Source organism: Asterias rubens, chromosome 3, assembly GCF_902459465.1.
Source record: "Asterias rubens chromosome 3, eAstRub1.3, whole genome shotgun sequence".
Classification (NCBI taxonomy): Eukaryota; Metazoa; Echinodermata; class Asteroidea; order Forcipulatida; family Asteriidae; genus Asterias; species Asterias rubens.
Window position 1 is genome coordinate 8,009,901 of NC_047064.1, and position 20,227 is coordinate 8,030,127.

Genomic DNA, 20,227 nt, shown 5'->3' on the forward strand with positions numbered 1-20,227 from the left:
TTGGCGAAGTTTGTACCAGGGCCATGACACGTACATTGATTGCCTTTGCGCATGGGACTTTCAAACGTACCGCAAAAGCTGTCCACTTGCTGCACGATGGCGTATTCATTTGGTTCAAGTCATATTTCGCTTTGCATTTTTGCCTATAGTTTTTGACACAGCTTATAAAAGGGAGTATATAAGCGCAGGAGCACTTGGATTGTACGAACTGCAGATGTGATCGCTGAGTACCCATATGATAACCATAGAGCTAGGACCCTATTCTTACAACAAACCGTCCACGTGCCAACGGCCTTACACCATAGAGCTAGCACAACAGAGCTAGGACCCAGCTCTGTGCTTACACCATCCACAATGTCCAGCATTGTGTATTTCTTTATGTTTGTCTTGCTCTTTAATAATGTAGCATTCTTCACGTGCCGATCAGCAGAGCCAGGCACGACCGGTATCAACGCCACGGTAGTACCGGCGGCCAACACTGCCGGGAGCTCACCTATGCCGAGAATTCCGCTCTACATCGGGGGCTTCTTTGCGTTTCCCGGTGACAAAATATTTGGTGCTTTACCATACACAGCACAGACAGCCGTGGACCACATTAACAATCTAACGGGGATACTTGACGGCTATGAGCTGAGGATGCGCTGGAGACTTACTGACGTGAGTAGTACTTTAATAGTTAGTACTTTACCTTCGATGGTACTTAATTGTTTTGGTTACTGTTTGCTGTACAGCTAGTCCCTCTTGTGCCTCCCTCAGTCTGCAAAATAGCGCGTATTATTCTTGTGACAATTTTATATAGCTAATATAAGTTTATAATCTATACTTGCCACAGAGGCCTCTTTACTTTTATAGCTAACATAAGTTTGCAACCATTGGCACTTTCTTGCCTTGGGCATGTGTCAGTATTTTTTTTCTCTCTGGCCATTTAGGTCTGACATAAAAGTATAACCAATGTGAGATGGTCCTTTACTTTTAGAGCTAACGTTAGGTTAGATGGTACTTTACTGGACGTGTGCCTGCATTTTGTTGTCAACACTTGCTTTATACTCAGTACTTTCCCGATTCTGTGAAAAAAATGTGCAGGCACACTTACTCAGTTGGGATTCAAACCCACGACATTTGCAATTCTAGAGCAGTGTCTTACCAATAGACCACCGAGTTTGTCCAGTAGATAGAGGCCGTTCAAATCCTATCCCCGAGTAATAATAATTATTAAATGTTGTTTTATTTTACAGAACGTTGGGAAAGTACCGAGTGTATAGTGCTAAACTATCATCATTGTATTGGTAAAAATTTAGGCTAATATTCTTTATCAAAGATGTATATTATATTAAACAACCATAACACTCGCTTTCTCTTCAATAATCCATCACTTCGAGAACCATGACCTAGGCAACCGCTGTTCCATATGAATGAGTACTCCACAAAACCTAACATGAATCGAATTATTTGACATTAAATTGTAATGTTTACTGTACATTGCTGGTGTTCACAAGAAGTAGTTAATGTTTGTCCGTTATACGGTGTAATACGAGGGCCATCATTTATTTGGAACAATTAAAGATCAACAGTCATGACGAGAAAAGAAAACAAAAAACTAACCTGAATTGAATTATTATAGGCCTACATCAAACCGGGATTTCCCCAGATAAATCTGCATTGTCAATATGACAGTAATTGTTGTTGTTGCTCTCACGTCAGTGGGGTATTCGTTTTACAGTTGTAATCAACAGAGCGTCAAAATTGTAACAAGCTTTAGACGACAGCTTATGATTACTGAAGCTCAATCAAATATATTTTTTTATTTTTAATGTTTGAAGCTTTGCATGGTGTGGAAAATAAGAAGTAACCACACCTAGTGAACTTGCTGGTACAAACCTTGGGAGTTGGTTCTAATAAGGCCCAATGTATAGTCTTGACGTTTCGAATTGCATACGTTGTTCATCATCCGGAGAAGCTCATTATTGTTCTCATGATGATGAGCTATCGGTAAAGTGTGTCTTCTTCAACTTCTGTGAGGCTCCTCCAACAAGGATTTATCGGCTGTTCGGATACCATACGCTTTCTTATAACACATACCAAAAGGAATACAGGGGCTTTAACATTAATTCGATGGGTGTTGTCATACTATAAACCCAACAAAGATGTAAAAGGATGACGAAAACGGTAAAAATGCCTTCAACGACTAACAGCAATCGCAATTTACCAAAAGCTGTCTGTTGATAACCTTGACTGCCCTCCGTTTAATCTTTTAGGAGGTTTAACCGTAATGAGGAAATGTCGAACAAATGACCATAATCCAAATGGAGTTATAATAAAAAGGGTTATTCTTAAGGAGAAGACATCAGTTCATGGAGTGGAACACATGTATAGAGAGAGTGAGTTGCAGGAATTGTGTTCGGACTAAAGCTTTCTTGAGCTGGAACTGTAACTAATGGCCACGTCTATTTGTCTGTTGTTGGTCTTCAGTGAGGCATTGCGAAATGAAGTATCATAATCTAGATGCAATTAAAAAGAGGTTATTTTTTTGAGAAGAAAAACAAAACAAAAGCGCTTCGTGGCGTGGAGCAGCTTGAGCGTTGGGAGAATGCCTTTCTGAATAAAAGCACTCTTTAGCTGCTGAGCTGTGACCTTTGAAAGTTGTTGATGTAAAATTCTTATTCCGGAATTTTGACTATACTTGCTTTATTTATGTGTTTGGTGGTACATTATTTTGCTGGTCTGTCGTTAGTCTTCTGTAACCTTTATGAGTCAATGCAAAACCAAGGATCCTTAATCCAGATGGAATTAAAAACGGCTATTTTTGAAGAAGGAAAACAAAACCATTTCGTGGCGCGGAACAGCTTGTGCGTTAGGCGTATTCCTTTCTAACTAGAATAAATTGTACAACTCAAATCTTCTCTGATATAACAAATTCAATCTCTCATCAGCAGTAGCCTTTTTGGTAATCTCGGTAGTCTAGTTGGTAAGACATTGCTCTAGAATTGCAAGGGTCGTGGGTTCGAGTATACAGTGCTAACACAAATCGGTGTATGGGTAAAAAACAAAATTAATATTATTTATCCCCGATGCAAATTTAACATCCTTTGTACAGTTAAATACGCTTTTTTAACCAACAATCTGACAGATATCATTGTTATGTACAAATTTCTATTCAAATAACCTTTAATCAGTTTCCTTTAATGACATTTTCACTCCTGTACTAAAATTAAATTGTCTGAATCAATAACTGAAGTATTTTAAGTTTCAAGTATTTCATTTGACACAACCAGAACGTGGTGATTTTGTATGAGAATTTGTTGACTTTATAGGAAAGCAAATGAAGAATTCCGGCGTCAGGCATTAATTGTTTTTTGCCTAGTATTTATCAAACACTCCACGTTAACCGATCCTTGTTTATATGTAAATCGGGTTTGAATTTATTATTATTTAACTTATTCTAAAATACAAGGGCAATCACATAAAACAAAAAGAGTTTGCTCGTGAAACAAAATAATGAATGTAATGAAATATTTTCTAATGAAGTACCAGCAGTCATAAATGATCTACACAATTAATTTTTAACTAGAAGCAGACTGTTTATTTATTTTGTTCGCGGCAGTCGATCCGGTAAACATGTGATATCTCTTCATGTACTTCCTTGTCAACGGACAACAAACTCTGTCTGTTTTTTTTTGTTTAAATGCTGAGAAGAGAAAGTGTTTATAAACGGGAAGGCTATCGTCCTAATTACTTGCCAGTAAAAAGCCGAATTGCGCAAGGACGCCTGTAGTCGCGGGATCAGCTCGAAGTTTTAATATTATTTGTGTTTAGAAATTAAAAGCCTTTGGAACGTTACATAACTAACGTCCATAACAAACGTGTGTATTTGCCGTATGCAAAGTCTCATCTGCTGATGCTTCCAGGCGAAAAGCTGTCTTAATGCAAAACACACGTCAATGTTCGCAGAGCATCTCTTTAGTCCCTTTCACACGAGAGCCATTTTAGCAAGGGTCGTTTGCTAAATTGTAGCATGGTTATACTATTTTACAACTAGTACCTCGTGTGACATGTCCATATTCTCTTGCAGCAAAATATTGTCAAAACCTTGCGTTACTATACAGCCATGCTAAAATAAAGCAACGGGGTCTCAGTTAATCGCTGTCCTGTGAATAATGCTTTATACTACCAAATAGTTGAGATCTGGGAATATTATGCAAACGCCAAATCCTTAAAGGGAAGGTACACTGTTGGTAAGTGTCAAAGACTTGTGATCTCACTTAGTGTATCTCACCAGATGCATAAAATAACAAACCTGTGAAATTTTGAGCTCAATTGGTCATCGGAGTTGGGGAAAATTATGAAAGTAAAAACATCCTTGTTGAATTTATGTGCTTTCAGATGGGAATAAAAGACTTCTAGCTAGAAAATTTTCATTATTTTAGTAAAAAATTACCTTTATTTCAAAATCTATGTTACTTTAGAGGGAGCCGTTTCTCACAATGTTTTATTTTATCAACAGCTCCCTAATGCTCGTTATCAAGTCAGTTTTTAAGTTAGTATTTGTTTTGAGTAAATACCAAACGTGTACCTTCCCTTTAAAGCTGATTTGCGAAAGGACGCGACTACAACGTGGTTGAGCCGTGCTTTCGTGGCCCTTTTAGCCCACATTGATCATGTCCACGGAGCACAGCCGGATATCAAAACTGTTTGAATTTTCTCAAGGGTGAAAAATCGTCGGGTGAAATATGGCCCTAGCCGGGAATCGAACCAGGACCGAGTGATGAGGCGAACGGAAAATGAAACACATCTCAAAATTTCCGAACCGTTTGTAAAGGTTTTTTATGTAATAATTTGTTCCAGACATGAAACACCTCCTCAATACAAGGTCCCCCATTCCGTAAACACTTCAACGCAGAGTCTAAACAAGGAAGCTAAACTTGGTGACGTAATCGGTCGACGGCGCAAGGTGCTTGTTTCTTTTATGCGCTTAGAGGCTTTTGCATTAGGCGCTTTACAAATGTCTTATTATTATTATTAAGAGAAATAAAACAACAAGAAAAAGGGGGAACAGTTGTGCACTTTTCACACAATGCGAGAGCCAGACTAGGTTTTAAATCATCATAGAGTCAGCCAGAGGTTCTGAATAAATTGCCGGGGGTTATTTACTCACAACAGAACGAACTTTTTCAATCTGAAGTGCGTACGATTGAATCCGCCATAGGAGCAAACATGCGGGTATCTCTCGCAAAACCAACAGTCAGTTAACAAATGTACAAACATTGGCCCATCTGCCCTTTAATTCCATTAGAAAACAACGCAATTAATATCAAAGGTATATGCCTGTGTTGATAGATTGCGTTAGGCTCATACGGTAAACGTATATACAAAGCTGTATCAAAGTGTATGACGAATCAAATCAATCGTGTGGGTAAAGGCACTGGACAAGTGTGGTAGTTGTCAAAGACCAGTATTCATACTAGGTGTATCCCAGATTCCCAACTTATGCATACAAGAGCAAACCTTCAAAAATTTTGCCTCAATTGGTCACCGAAGACCCAAAACATCACGAGTCAGTTTGGCTGTGCTGCGTCGTCGTAGAGTTGTTGAATCGGTCGGTCTTTTATAAGGTCAGATTTATTTTGAAAACCAGCGAAATAATATTTAATTCAATCAACCTTTCTGCATACGCTGAAGCATTATAACAAATACTAAATAACATTACGTGAAAAAACAACAATGTGAGTTTATCTTATACGAACCTTAATTTTCAAAAACACTGACCTACTTCAAGACTGTTTCCAAGTTCAATTTAAGTTCAATTATCAAATATATCAAGATAATGGACAGTTTGCAAACGCTGAAGCATAATGTTCAAAATACTAAATTAAATATAGGCCTATTGAAAAAAAGAAAACAAGTTTAATCTAGGATTATAATTTTCCAACATAAATCGTACCTATGTCCCGACTTCAAAGACATTGGACACTATTGTAATTGTGAAAGACCAGTCTTCTCACTTGCTGTATCTCAACATTATGTATAAAATAACAAATCTACAATAATTTGAGCTCAATTTGTCATCGAAGTTGCGAGATAATATTGAAAGAAAAAACACCCTTGTCACACGAATTTATGTGCTTTTATATGCTTTATTTCGAGACCTCAAATTCTAAATCTGAGGTCTCGAAGTCAAATTCATAGAAAAAACTTCTTTCTCTAAACCTACGTTACTTCAGAGGGAGCCGTTTCTCACCATGTTTTATTCTATCAACAGCTCCCCCTACTTGTTACCAAGTAAGGTTTTATGCTAATAATTATTTTGAGTGATTACCAATAGTGTCCACTGCATTTAAAGAGTGTCTTCCAATAGATAGACAAATGTATCCGCTCGTGAATTTGTTTTATTCAAATTTCAATTTATTCACTAGGCCTACTCCAAAATTAAAGCATGTTATCCTCGGATGTTAAAACAAAAAAACAAGTTTGTAATTCCAAAACAGGATTTTTGAACATCAGTGAAATCCAGGAATGAACTGAACACCGTTAAAAAAAATTGTACTGACTTTTAACTTTTTGTTTAATGTGACGTAATGTAAAACTACATGTTCAACTTGCTGGAAGTGGCAACTATAGAAACAACATCTACACTGTATGCAACCCCTGTGCCCCCCCCCCCCCCCCCCACCACCAAAAAAAATTGTACTGACTTTTAACTTTTTGTTTAATGTGACGTAATGTAAAACTACATGTTCAACTTGCTGGAAGTGGCAACTATAGAAACAACATCTACACTGTATGCAACCCCTGTGCCCCCCACCACCACCACAAAATGATAACCTCTGTCTGTGCCGACAAGATCTCTAATCAGCTTGCAAGTGATCGATGGAAGCCGGGTACGTTATTAAATTGCGTTCCCCTTCTTTTCATACAGTCCGCTTGATAATACAGAGCAAAGGTTTCTGTAGTCAGTTTTAATTAAATCCTTTTTTTTTCTCGCCACAACACCGCTATGACTGGAACAGTTGCATACTCAATCTATCATGGGAATAAACCTTTCCTGTCTTGCTTTTAAATTGCACGGTTTGGAAGATGTTTAAGTTATGGGGTAATTTTTTTTAAACCATAAAACGAGTAAAACAACATTAAAAAAAAAAAAAAAAAAAAACGAATTGATTTTTTGTTCTTCATTTCCATGGCATAATACACCGTGTGAGCAGATTAGTGTTTGACAGTCAAAGGTGTATGGTGCCCTTTACGTGAGCCAAGCTCTCTGTCATAAACCCGATGATTTCACCGCTCCCTTCTGAACCCCCCCCCCACCCCCACCCCCACCCCCACCCCCCCCCGAACACCCAAACACACGCACCCGAACTTTACAGCTCATATCCAATAACCCATAACCAAGGTGTCCAGTGCCTGATTCATCAACTCAATTACTGCCAAAAATAATAAATAGCTGGTTAGGGATTCCATTCACACTCGCTTATTAATTTCGGTTTGGATTAATTTTTGTCTTGCCTCAGTCAGGTGTTTCTTTTTACGTTGTCTGCTCAGGCGAACTTTGAATTATTGCCAACAATTTCCCGCCGTCCTTTGTCGAGGTTTGAGCAGTCCATGTAATGACTTATAGAATAGATATGTAACCTGTTTTTTTGATTGACGTTGAGGCACATTTTGGTTATTGTCAAAGACCAGTGTTCCAACTTGGTGTGGCCCCAAAAATGCATAAAATAACAAATCTGTTAAAATTTGGGCTTGAAATTGCAAAAAAATAATGAACAAAAAGAACACCACTGTTGCACACAACTACTTGTGTGCTTTCGGATACCCGATAAAAGTTTTCAGTCAGAAACTTGAGTAAGAAATTTACTTTCTATAAAACTATATTCCTTCAGAGGGAGCCGTTTATCACAATGTTTTATACTATCAACAGCTCTTCCTACTCGTTACCAAGTGAGGTTTTATGTTAACATTTTTTTTGAGTAACAATAGTGTTAAGTTATGTGCCTTTAACTTATAGTGTGATGTACTTTGACAGTTTTTACCGCGACGTCTCTTCTTTATCACTTGTCTGAAGAAAAAAAAAAATATTAGTTGGGAAACAATGTTTGGCTTAAAGCCATTGGACCCTTTCGGTACAGAAAAAAAACAAAAAAGTTCATAGATTTACAATAATTTACAGGGTTTACAGAAGGTATTGGTGAAAAACTTCTCTTGAAATATTAGTCCATGAAATGCTTTACTTTTTGAGAAAACGTTAAAACAATATAAATTCTCGTTAGCGAGAATTACGAATTTATTTTAAACACATGTCATGACACGGCAAAACGCGCGGAAAGAAGAATGGGTTTTCCCGTTTTTTTCTCCCGACTCCGATGACCGATTGAGCCTTAACTTTCACAGGTTTGTTGTTTTATAAATAAGTTGTGAACCACGAAGAGTGGGACTTGGACAATACTGTTTATCGAAAGTGTATAATGGCTTTAATTGTTTGGCAAAGGCAAGACATTCGAGATCACGGGCTGTGAGCAAAAGCAAAACAACTAAATTAAACAATTTGTGATAAGAATTCGAATTCGATACCGTTATAAGAATTCGAATAATTATTATAACTTCTGACTTGTCACTTGATTGTAAACACAGTGTTTCGTGTTTGACTTTGAGAGATGTTATATTTGCATCGTGGATAAAGTATAGTAGAAATGTCGTTTTACCTTTTTACCCAATTGCACCGATGTGTGTTAGCACTGTATACCCCCACGCAGGGCATGTTTATTGGTGTGGACAAGTCATACAATGTTATCAAATTTACACTTCACTGCTATGTTTCACTTAGTTACATGTTCATGTTTGTTGTGTTGTCATTTAGCCTTCGAGAAAGACTCTGCTAGGGTCGAAACGTCAGGCCATTAACTATTTTTTGCAAAATTCACAATTATGAATGTATTTTACCCCCTCCCCTCAGATTTGAGTTATGCGGGGAATTATCTCGAATGGGGGGGGGGGGGGGTAAGAATATTAAAAAATCCAGGGAAACTAAAGACAAATTGTGGAATAAGCCATCCCCAAAGTGCACGAGTGCATTGAGTAGCTATGTTCGCTTTTTAAATCTTTACCACGAAGGACGCCAACGCTCCTACACGTTGTGCGGGAGGGGAGGGGGTCATGTTTGTCCCGTCTCACACTGCAAAAACTGGAATTTGGGTACAATTTCATTGTCCGGCTTTTGCAAATAATAAACATAAATAAAAATGATTATCAGTGTTTTTTGTCTTGTGATGGTGTAGTGTAAACTACTTCCGAGACGGTTTTCATGGTGATAGTGTATTTATGAACTGCTATAAGAGCAGCGAGTTAAAATATATGTGAAGTGTAACAATTTCTATGCATCTTTTAAAATGTGTGTGAATATTGTAAAGGCATATCACCGGTACTTTGATATATACCTTTTATCATCGAATCATTCTGTATAATATACCTATGGACCAATGGATACATGAGTAAGTATTGGAGTTTTTATTTTTGAAGGAAAATTTGTTTTTTCCTATTTTGGTGCGTGCAGTTTAACCTAGACCCTGTGCAGCAGCGCGAATTTAATAGCCAGTTCTGTATTACATTAAAGGTTAATAAAATAATGGACACTGAATTATCTAAATGATTTTTTTTTCGTGGCTCATTAGATGCTCAATGATTGATAAAGCTTCAACCAACCCACGTTTTGGTTGAATGCACGGTTGCATGCACGATGAAGATGATGTTTTATTGCGTTGAATTTGATTTAACTAACGGAAATGCTGAGAAGCACCCATAAATAATTTCGGGGCTTGCGTGGTTACAACTTATTCAGTTGAGTTAATATTGACAATTCTTCTTTTGAAATTAACTGTACCATGAGTTTAAGGGTATGTTTGAACACAATACAGTATTTATTATAATAATATATATATATATATATATTGTTTATTAATGTTTGGTGTTTTATATTTTATAGTTAAACGTATTGTTCAAAAATTGATTTTGTTTTTGTTTTGTTTTTAGTTCACTGATTAATTTGCATTGTACAGGTCAGGGGACTCACTAATGGAACGCTAAATATGGCAGCAGACGTAGCATAGGTAAATGCGTTGCCATCGGTTATGTGCGCATGCTCGGAACTACGTAAACGATAGCAATTTTCCTGAAAGTCTGCTGCCACCTAGAGTTCGAAAAGTCCCTCAACCAAAAGGTAATTAATTTGTTTGACCTTTGACCTGTCCACAGGGTAAACCAGCCGATGCGTTGAAGCTGCTGAATGACCTTCTGTACGAGGGACCGCCGGTGCTGATGTCATGGGGACCAATATTCTCTCGCCAGGCGCTGGTCGTGAACGAAGTGGCGGCCAAGTACAATCTCGTACAGGTGAGAATAAGTATTGTGTCTAATCGTATTGGTTACGCAGCTGGTTTGTGTCAGATAAAACTCACTCACGGTTCCCCGACGTGCTGATCTTTTTAGACGTTGGTCATCTTCGGTTGATATTGCAAATCAATTTTTTGATTTACTACTAAAAGTTCAACTTTGAAATTGACCCTAAAGGTTTGCGCCTCTTTGCGTTTTTTCTTTAAAATCCTCTCGTCGCTCGACGTGACTACACATAGATTTCAGCTATCAGACTATCGAACCTTGCTGCTGCCACGTCACTATTAAGCTTCACGTGCAACACCACACCAATAGGCACACACTAGCGATAGGCTACCACTTCAGAGAAGTTGTGTGACTTTGTAACGCAGCACCTACGCTGCACTTCGCTGTACTTTTTTGAGATTTTGGTGCATTGCCCGCAGAAATCGGAGCGTAAATTACAGGAAAATATCGGGGAATTTATTCCCTATGAGAGACAAGAAAGAGTAGCAATGATGAAGGGTATTAAATTTGCGTGGATCGATGCGCATCAGCTGTGGACAGACACGATGGGAAGTATGATTGCCCAATTATCGTGTGAACAGCTTAGAGTGGTCCTGTGACAGTGATGCGCCTTTACACCTTAGCGTTAAAGACAATGGACACTATTGCTAATTGTCAAAGACAAGACTTCTCACTTGGTGTATCTCAACATTATGCATAAAATAACAAACCTGTGAAAATTTGAGCCCAATTGGTCATCGAAGTTGCGAGATAATAATGAAAGAAAAAACACCCTTGTCAAACGAAGTTGTGTTCTTTCAGATGCTTGATTTCGAGACCCCAAATCTAAACTTGAGGTCTCGAAATCAAGTTCGTGGAAAATTACTTCTTTCTCGAAAACTACTCCAATTCAGAGGGAGCCGTTTCTCACAATGTTTAATACTACCAACCTCTCCCCATTACTCGTTACCAAATAAGGTTTTATGATAACAATTATTTTGAGTAATTACCAATATTGTCCACTGCCTTTAAAGGGACAAGTTGCCTTGGGTCGGTCGAGTGGTCCATGAAAAGCATTTAAAACCGGTTGTTATGAAGTTAGAATATGTCTTAAAAGTAGAATATAACAATCCACACAAACGTGCCTCGAAATTGCGTGGTTTTCTTATTTACTTTACAACCTAACACGGTCGGCCATTTTTAGAATAAAAAACTTGACTCCACAAAGTGGCGTTTCGTTTTAGTTCACGACGTGTAAAGAAAACCTTGCAACTTCGAGGCATATTTGTGTGAATCGTTATATTCTACTTTTAAAACCTCTTTCTAACGTTATGCAATATAACGAACGGTTTACATTTCAGAGCAAGCTAGTATTCTGGCGGTTAATAATTCAGCAACACCTACGTAGCAAAATAATTGTTCAAATTAAAAATTGACATCAATGGGTTCTGGAAGTGCGACATTAAACTATTTTATGTTGAACTTTATGTCAAGAGAGCCGTCTTTTAAGGCACTGTACACCTTTGGTTGTTGGCAATGACCAGTGTTCTCACTTGATGTATGACGAAAGCACAAAATAACAAATCTTTTACATTTGGACTCAATATTAGTCATATAAAATAATCTAAAAAATAAAATAATAAATGGTTGCACAAAACGAGTGTGCTTTCAAATGTCTAAAACAATGTTTTCATGCCTTAAGTTTTGCAATAATTATTTGAGGGAGTAATTACACCTCTTTAAAAAAAACTACGTTGCTCCAGAGAGGCCGTTTTTCACAATCAACATTTCTCCATTGCTCGTTACCAAGTATATTTTTATGCAAACAGTTATTTTGAGCAACTAATAGTGTCCACTGCATTTAAGTACACACGAACATATTTTGGCTGTTAATTATTCAGCAATACCTCCGTAGCGACTTGTTCAAATGTACATCAATGGGTTCTTGAAGTGCGACTTCGAACTCTATTGAACTTTATGTCAACCGAGCGGTCTTGATAAAGTACGTGTGCCGCATATTAAAATTTTGTCACTCACTGCAGTGTGGGAGTTCGAGTCCATGGGCGCAATTTCACAAAGCAAGACAATTCATCATGATACAACATGTCAGTATCATCAGAGTAACTTGTGTTGTGACAATCGCACTTTACTAAGCAACTATGATTGGTTTGCAGTTAGGATCAATCTTAGCTCTTTCCCCAGGCATATTCCCCATGTGTGTCCTTGAGCAAACTACTTCTAGTTAGTTTTTTTTTTAGGATAGGCAGACTGGTTTGTAGTGCTCGTCAAAGCCATTACACACTTTCGGAACAGAAAAACAAACACAAGTTCACAGAATAAAAAAAAAAAAAAAAAAGGGTTTACAGAAGGTAATGGTGAAGACTTCTCTTGAAATATTATTCCATGAAATGCTTTACTTTTTGAGAAAACATTAAAACAATTATCAATTCTCGATATCGAGAATTACGGTTTTATTGTAAACACATGTCATGACACGGCGAAACGTGCGGCAACGAGGGTGGGTTTTCTCGTTATTTTCTCCCGACGCCGATGACCGATTGAGCCTAAATTTCCACAGGTTTTTAATTTATATACAAGCTGTAAACCACGAAGTGTGAGCCCTGACAATAGTGTTTACCGAAAGTGTCCAATGGCTTTAAAGAACATAAAACATTTATCGTGGACGAGTCGGGTTTGCTTCAGTGTTGCTGGCACCTTTATCTACAGGTTTCCTCGGGCTCTCCATTTGAGGCAACCTTTGTTTCATTTACAGACTAAACAAAATTGGTCTATTTAGAAACCCACTATAATGTGGGAATACAAATATTAGTTAATATCAAACTCACAAACCACAAGAATTGTTATTATACTCTCCAAACAACCATGCGAATATTATCATAAAAGGGTTTCGACAATTTCGTGGATTAGAATAAATTACTACGATTTGATATCGCTCGGTTGCGTTTTGATCGTGATTCGACTTTTCTTTGGCGATCTGTTGACAATTATGAGTAAATTTGTTTAACCTTCTGATATGAAAATATTATGAGTTATTAACAAATATTATGAGGAGAGAAGGACCTCGTTGTTATAGTTCAGTTGTACTTTTGATGTAGCTTAGATAATAAAATAATTTGAAAGCAACAACATTGTGGAAAAAGGGTGTTTTTATAATTTAATCCTTATACTCTTGCAACTTCAAAATGTTCACAGATTTGTTTGTGTTGGGAAACACCAAGTGAGAATACTTGTCTTCACTAAAGGTGTCCAGTGCCTTTAATACACAGGTTGTCTATCAGTCAGTCCAGCTCCTCTTGATTAACATGTGAACTGTTTTAACTGCACTATATGTTGACTGTATACCCACCTGCACTATACTCACACCCTCGGCACACATCAACCATAATATGGTGGAATGCACTTATTCTTGAATGTATTCATTAGGAATGTCACTTCAAACTTCAGTAAAATGTTCGTTTTACCCATTCCATTTTTTTTTAAGGGTACGCACAGCAGTGGTTAAATTGAAAAAAATATTTTTTTCCCTACAGATTTGCGCGTAACTTTACATTACGACCCTTCAGACCGTGTTTGTTCGCGACGTAGCGGGAGGACCGTGCAGTTTTGGGGGTGTTTGTGTTGATTATTCTGCTGTACTTTCGAATTATCTATCCGGCCTTATGCAGTTTGAAGTAGCGGACGGTTTCGGGCGCTTTTCGGTGATCAACTCGACCGATCCGGGGCAATGTGTTTCTTTAATGTTTTTCTGTCACAAATTTGTTGCCTGTGTGTTTATACATTTGATATTTCATTTTTTTTTATTTTTACATAGTAATGTTTTTAATGACTATTTTGTAAACTGTTCATTTTGGCTTTTAGCCGCTGTATTGCAGTGTTTTAATAAATAAACCACGAATACAAATAATAATAAAGTCATGGTGGAAAACCAAGTTGTTGCTTTTTTATTGCAAGCGAGTTCTCGATAATTCTAAAATTGTAATAGGGGGGGGGTAAGTACGTTTCCGCTTGTTTCACGTTACTCAAAATTACAGATTAAGCCTTCTTCTTCCATAAGAGAACAGTCCACCTTCAGTAAAGATGTTAACTTATCATAACAAAAAATAAAAAAATGGAATGGGTAAAACGAACATTTTACTGAAGTTTGAAGTGACATTCCTAATGAATACATTCAAGAATAAGTGCATTCCACCATATTATGGTTGATGTGTGCCGAGGGTGTGAGTATAGTGCAGGTGGGTATACAGTCAACATGGAGTGCAGTTAAAACAGTTCACATGTTAATCAAGAGGAGCTGGACTGACTGATAGACAACCTGTGTATTAAAGGCACTGGACACCTTTAGTGAAGACAAGTATTCTCACTTGGTGTTTCCCAACACAAACAAATCTATGAACATTTTGAAGTTGCAAGAGAATAAGGATTAAATTATAAAAACACCCTTTTTCCACAATGTTGATGTTGTTGCTTTCAAATTATTTTATTATCTAAGCTACATCAAAAGTACAACTGAACTATAACAACGAGGTCCTTCTCTCCTCATAATATTTGTTAATAACTCATAATATTTTCATATCAGAAGGTTAAACAAATTTACTCATAATTGTCAACAGATTGCCAAAGAAAAGTCGAATCACGATCAAAACGCAACCGAGCGATATCAAATCGTAGTAATTTATTCTAATCCACGAACTTGTCGAAACCCTTTTATGATAATATTCGCATGGTTGTTTTGAGAGTATAATAACAATTCTTGTGGATTGTGAGTTTGATACTAACTAGTATTTGTATTCCTGACATGTCTTTGGACCACTCGTTGCTGTTCTTTACAATCGACAATTGTTTTACCACACTCATTATCAATTAGGGAAACTGGAATGCTTTTCGATTTACTTATTGTCCAATTTTGTTAATAATGATAAAACAAATTATTAATAATAATAATAAATAATGGTCATTCATAATGTGTCATGTCTGTCTTAAAGGCCGTGTACAGGAGAGAAGCAAAAGCAAGTGGACAATGAGTTTACAATGATTTAAGCACAAAAATAAGTTTTCAAATGAGTTTTGAAGCTGGTTATTGTAGTGCCTTCTCAGAGACTTTGCAAAGTTGTTGACTTACTTTGTATGCTTTTTATTCTTTTCTTTTTTTCAGTTTGTATGTAACTTTATTTACCCGTATTCAGTAGCGCGTTTAGTCATAGCTTGGGTATTTTGATCAGTTACTTTTTTAGTTCTGATACAAATGTTATATTAGAAGCAACAACTTCTTCAGTAAATTTCAAATCTCGATGTGCCAACCACACTTGGGCAACATTCCAACAGAAGTTGGGATTGATATTTTGCAGCGTCTTTTAGGGCAAACACTTTGGCAATTTCCTCATTTGGTTTTACAATTTGCTTCAGTTTGGGCCTCAACTTCGTAAACACCAAATCATTTGCTATACCTCAAAGTTTGAATTCTCCAGCGCTTCAACTTTCAGTCGTTTTGAGTGTTAATTTTGTTTCTTCTTTGAACTTGACCTGATCTTTCCAGGTGTGCCTCGCTAACAGCCAGGCCCTACGTGATCGGCCGAGGTACCCTAAGACTGTACAAATGTATTGGAGCGAAGACAGCGTGAATCCAGCCCGGGTAGCATTCATAAACTACATGAAGTGGACAAAAGTCGCGATTATCTTTGAGGATATTGAGTATTTCCGTCTGGTAAGTTTGAATAAACAAAAAATAAAAACAATTATACAGCGTTCATTATCCTACATTGTACCATTTGGGACTATTTTCGAAGTATGAGACCTACTCCTTTCACATAGCACCATGTAATGGTTTACAAGGTCGCTGTGGCGCAATATCCAGCCCATCAAACCAGGGGGGGGGGGCTGTAAAACCAATAATTGTTTCTGACGTCATAACCAAAACGGTAACTGAGCTCACAACTCGGTTATCGTTCAGTCTAGACAGCAGAACCAACGACCAACAACCGAAACAGTTTTTGGTTGGGGTCGCCAATACGCTCTCCAGAAACACCGGGGCGAACCCCATTTCTCTTTTCGGGTTTTGTTTACGGAACCTAAAGCTTTACGTCCCATCCGAAGGAAGAAGTATCATATTATAAGTGTCTTTCTCGACTGGTTTTCAAACATACACTCTGCTGATCAGAAACACCCGAGTTTGGGTCCTGGTGCTCTTTTCCTGCTAGACCATGACACGAATAACCGGATGACACAATATTATTTCGAAATTGGTAAACATTAAACGATTCAGTGAAAAGGCGAAAAGTCTCGCTTGAACTGCTTGTCGTGGCCGAGCGGAATAAGGACATCGGACTCAAGCTCTGGTGTTTTTGAGCAGCAGACTATGCGTTCGAGTCCCGACATAGAAACTAAGTTAGATATTTTGACTTGTTTTTTTTTTTACAGAATGTTGAGAACCTCGTTTCGAAGCTGAAGGATGCCAACATCTCTGTGATTGCGACTGAAGCGATAAGTGACGTCAATGCGCCAGATCAACAGTTATTGAGCCTCAAGGTAAACTTACTATAAAGCAAAATATATCAGACGACTTTAAATAGGTCTGCTTATTGACCACATGTTGTGGCCGAGTGTCGTGGCCGAGCGGTTAAGAGCACCGAATTCAAACTCTGGTGTTTCTGATCAGCAGAGTGTGGGTTCGAATCCCCAGCCGGTATACTTGTGTCCTTAAAGGCACTGGACACTATTGGTAATTGTCAAAGACCAGTATTCTCACTTGGTGTATCTCAACATATGCATAAAATGACAAACCTGTGAAAATTTGAGCTCAATCGGTCGTCGAATTTGCGAGATAATAATGAAAGAAAAAACACCCTTGTCACACAAAGTTGTGTGCTTTCTGATGCTTGATTTCGAGACCTCAAATTCTAAACTTGAGGTCTCGAAATCAAATTCGTGGAAAATTACTTCTTTATCGAAAACTACGTCACTTCAGAGGGAGCTGTTTCTCACAATGTTTTGTACCATCAACCTATCCCCATTACTCATAATCAAGAAAGGTTTTATGTTGATAATTATTTTGAGTAATTACCAATAGTGTACACTGCCTTTAAGCAAGACACATAACCATTGCTTCGTCCTTCGGATGGGACGTAAAGCCGTTGGTCCCATAAGTTGTGTAAACGCATGTAACCACATATTGCGCCACAGCACCTTGTTAACCATTAACCATGCTTAATGATTAGGTCTTATATCTCAAAATTTGCCCAACTCTTTGCAGTAATAATACCTGGCGCTTTGTATCCTTTGGCAAAAGGCGCGTTATAAATACGGTTATTATTAATACGGTTATTATTAAAAGGTGACCGGTCCATGTAAACTAGAAATGTATAGCAACATGGTTCACTAAATTGCACGAACTCCTTTTTTAACATGCTTCCAAACAGAGCCCCCAAAAGTACAAATGGTGTCAATTGAACACCCCTGTTGTTGTAGTTTAACGCTTGTTTTGAGGGAAATATTATTTGAAATGATTTCGAGGGAAAGTAATACTTCGAGGAAACGAAACAACTTATTAGTAATGTTTCACGTGTTCAAGTTTTTTTTTTTCATACCTTAAGGAGCTCTAAAAACATTTCCGAATATTACCGTGCAGCTGTGCTGACTAAAATATTTCAGTTTAAAAACAGTAGACACTATTGGTAATTGTCAAAGACTAGCCTTCACACTTGGTGTATCTCAACATATGCATAAAATAACAAACATGTGAAAATTTGAACTCAATCGGTCATCGAAGTTGCGAGATATGAATGAAAGAAAAATAACCCTTGCCACACGAAGTTGTGTGCGTTTAGATGGTTGATTTCGAGGCCTCAAGTTCTAAACTTGAGGTCTCGAAATCAAATTCGTGGAAAATTACTTCTTTATCGAAAACTATGGCACTTCAGAGGGAGCCGTTTCTCACAATGTTTTATAGCATCAACCTCTCCCCATTACTCGTCACCAAGAAAGGTTTTATGCCAATAATTATTTTGAGTAATTATCAATAGTGTCCACTACCTTTAATAAATACACACTGAGCATGCAGCTCAAAATGACATGCTATCCAAAGCTAGACCATGTCACACGTACTAAACAGGGGAAGTCGATCAATATGGGACAGTGATTTGGTCAGAAGGGTGCCAGCATCCTTTTTTTGTTTATAGGTACAAAGAGTTAGGACTTGTCTTTCCCGAGTTAGGACGAGTAAGGTCTGCGTGCTACAGTGCAGGGTTGGGACTCGTCCAAAGTCATAAGATTAATCCTAAGTTAAGAAGAGTTTAATGAAATCGACGGCAGGTGCGACAGAATTACGCACTTTACACTGGGCCTAATAAATGTCATGGATCTGCCAAAGCCACGTCACTAAGCAGACTTACCAAAATTAGGTCGCCACAGCCAAAGTACCATTCCATAATAATATGTACAATCTGAAACAGATATGAAACAGCTCTAAGAATTTGGACTCTGGTCTCAACCGTTGATCCCCTATCAGTGGTCCAGAATCCAAACTTTCTTACAAACCGCGAGAATTGCATTACGTCGACAACAGGTACATTTAAATTAGGAAATACAACCCGTCGACTGCACTCTGGGTAGCCTTTAGTCAAGGCGCACAAGGCACACCGCGAAGCGCCTTTACCAACTCGTTTTGGGGGCCTTATGTTTTTCTTTACATTTGCCAACGATTTTGGTGGGAGAAAATGTAACGAATTTGCATCGAACGTACTTGTGACGTCATGCAAGTAATTGTGGCTTCTTATTGGCCAGCAACTCACCACGCTAATGCATTATGCATTACATTTTCGCCCACCAAAATCGTTGGCAAATTTAAAGAAAAACATAAGGCCCCAAAACGAATGGTAAAGGCGCTTCGCGGCTTCGCCACTCGCGGTGATATTCTTTTTTCGTGCGTTACATTTTTGGGGTTGGCGTGCCATCCGGTGTGCCGCGTGCGCCTTGACTAAAGGCATACACTCTGGGCCCCGTTAGGGATTGGGACGTGACGCGTTTTACAGACGTGTGACATTTCCACATAAATCCTTCATCCGTGTTTCTGGAATGACTGACTGACAGGTTTACAGAGTATGGAAAATACTGGGGGAGGAATAAATCCAATTGGATAAATACGGCCGGATGAAGAGCTCACTGTTAAGTTGTGTTTACGCGACACGGGCATTCCCGTTGAACAAAGTTGAAGCAACGCCTTAATACTTGAATCTTTCCAACATGCGTCACACGGATACGGTAGGAAACGGCAGTTTATACATGCGGTGATCTCGTTCAAAATTAGTATGTTTTAAGGCACTGGACACTAGTAGCATTAAAACTTACTTAATAGTAACGAGCAATGGAGATCTTCTGATACAGAACATTGTGTAAGACACGGCTCCTTGAAGTACCGTTGTTCTTGAGAATGAGGTAAAGTCTCACTCAAATACGAAAAGATTTCGTGCCCGATGAAGCTTCAATAGGCTTGCAGAGGCATACAAATTTGTGCAACGAGAGTGTTTTTCTTTCATCATTCTTTAATTGCAACTTCGATGACCAATCGAGTCAACTATTTTCAATTGTTATTATTGTTATTGTTTGCATACAACTGCGTTACACCAGGTGATAATTACCGAAGGTGTACAGTTCATTTAAAGTGCACCCATTGGTTGGACATCTCGAAAGTTTTGTCAAACTATTAAGTGGGTTGATCCTTAACTCCCCCTAAGACAAGTTTGGGAGACTAACATTTCCGTGGGTCATTTTGTGTGAATGCTGCGGCCAGAAGTGTTGTAGGTACCCACTACAACTTCGCTATAACGCAGGTTCGACGTTGTAAACTCTT

The 20,227-nt window shown here is 38.1% G+C and overlaps 1 protein-coding gene across 3 annotated transcripts in view; it reads left to right on the forward strand.

Annotated features, from left to right (window-relative positions):
- Positions 1-20,227, forward strand: part of LOC117288444 (gamma-aminobutyric acid type B receptor subunit 2-like) — a 49,251-nt gene continuing 29,024 nt past the window's right edge. For all 3 annotated transcript variants that reach the window (XM_033769309.1, XM_033769310.1, XM_033769311.1), the window contains exons 1-4: positions 1-657; positions 10,243-10,380; positions 15,920-16,087; positions 16,801-16,908. In XM_033769309.1, coding sequence (XP_033625200.1) covers positions 355-657; positions 10,243-10,380; positions 15,920-16,087; positions 16,801-16,908 — 717 coding nt within the window. In that variant the 5' untranslated portion in view covers positions 1-354. The remainder of the gene's footprint in view (positions 658-10,242; positions 10,381-15,919; positions 16,088-16,800; positions 16,909-20,227) is intronic.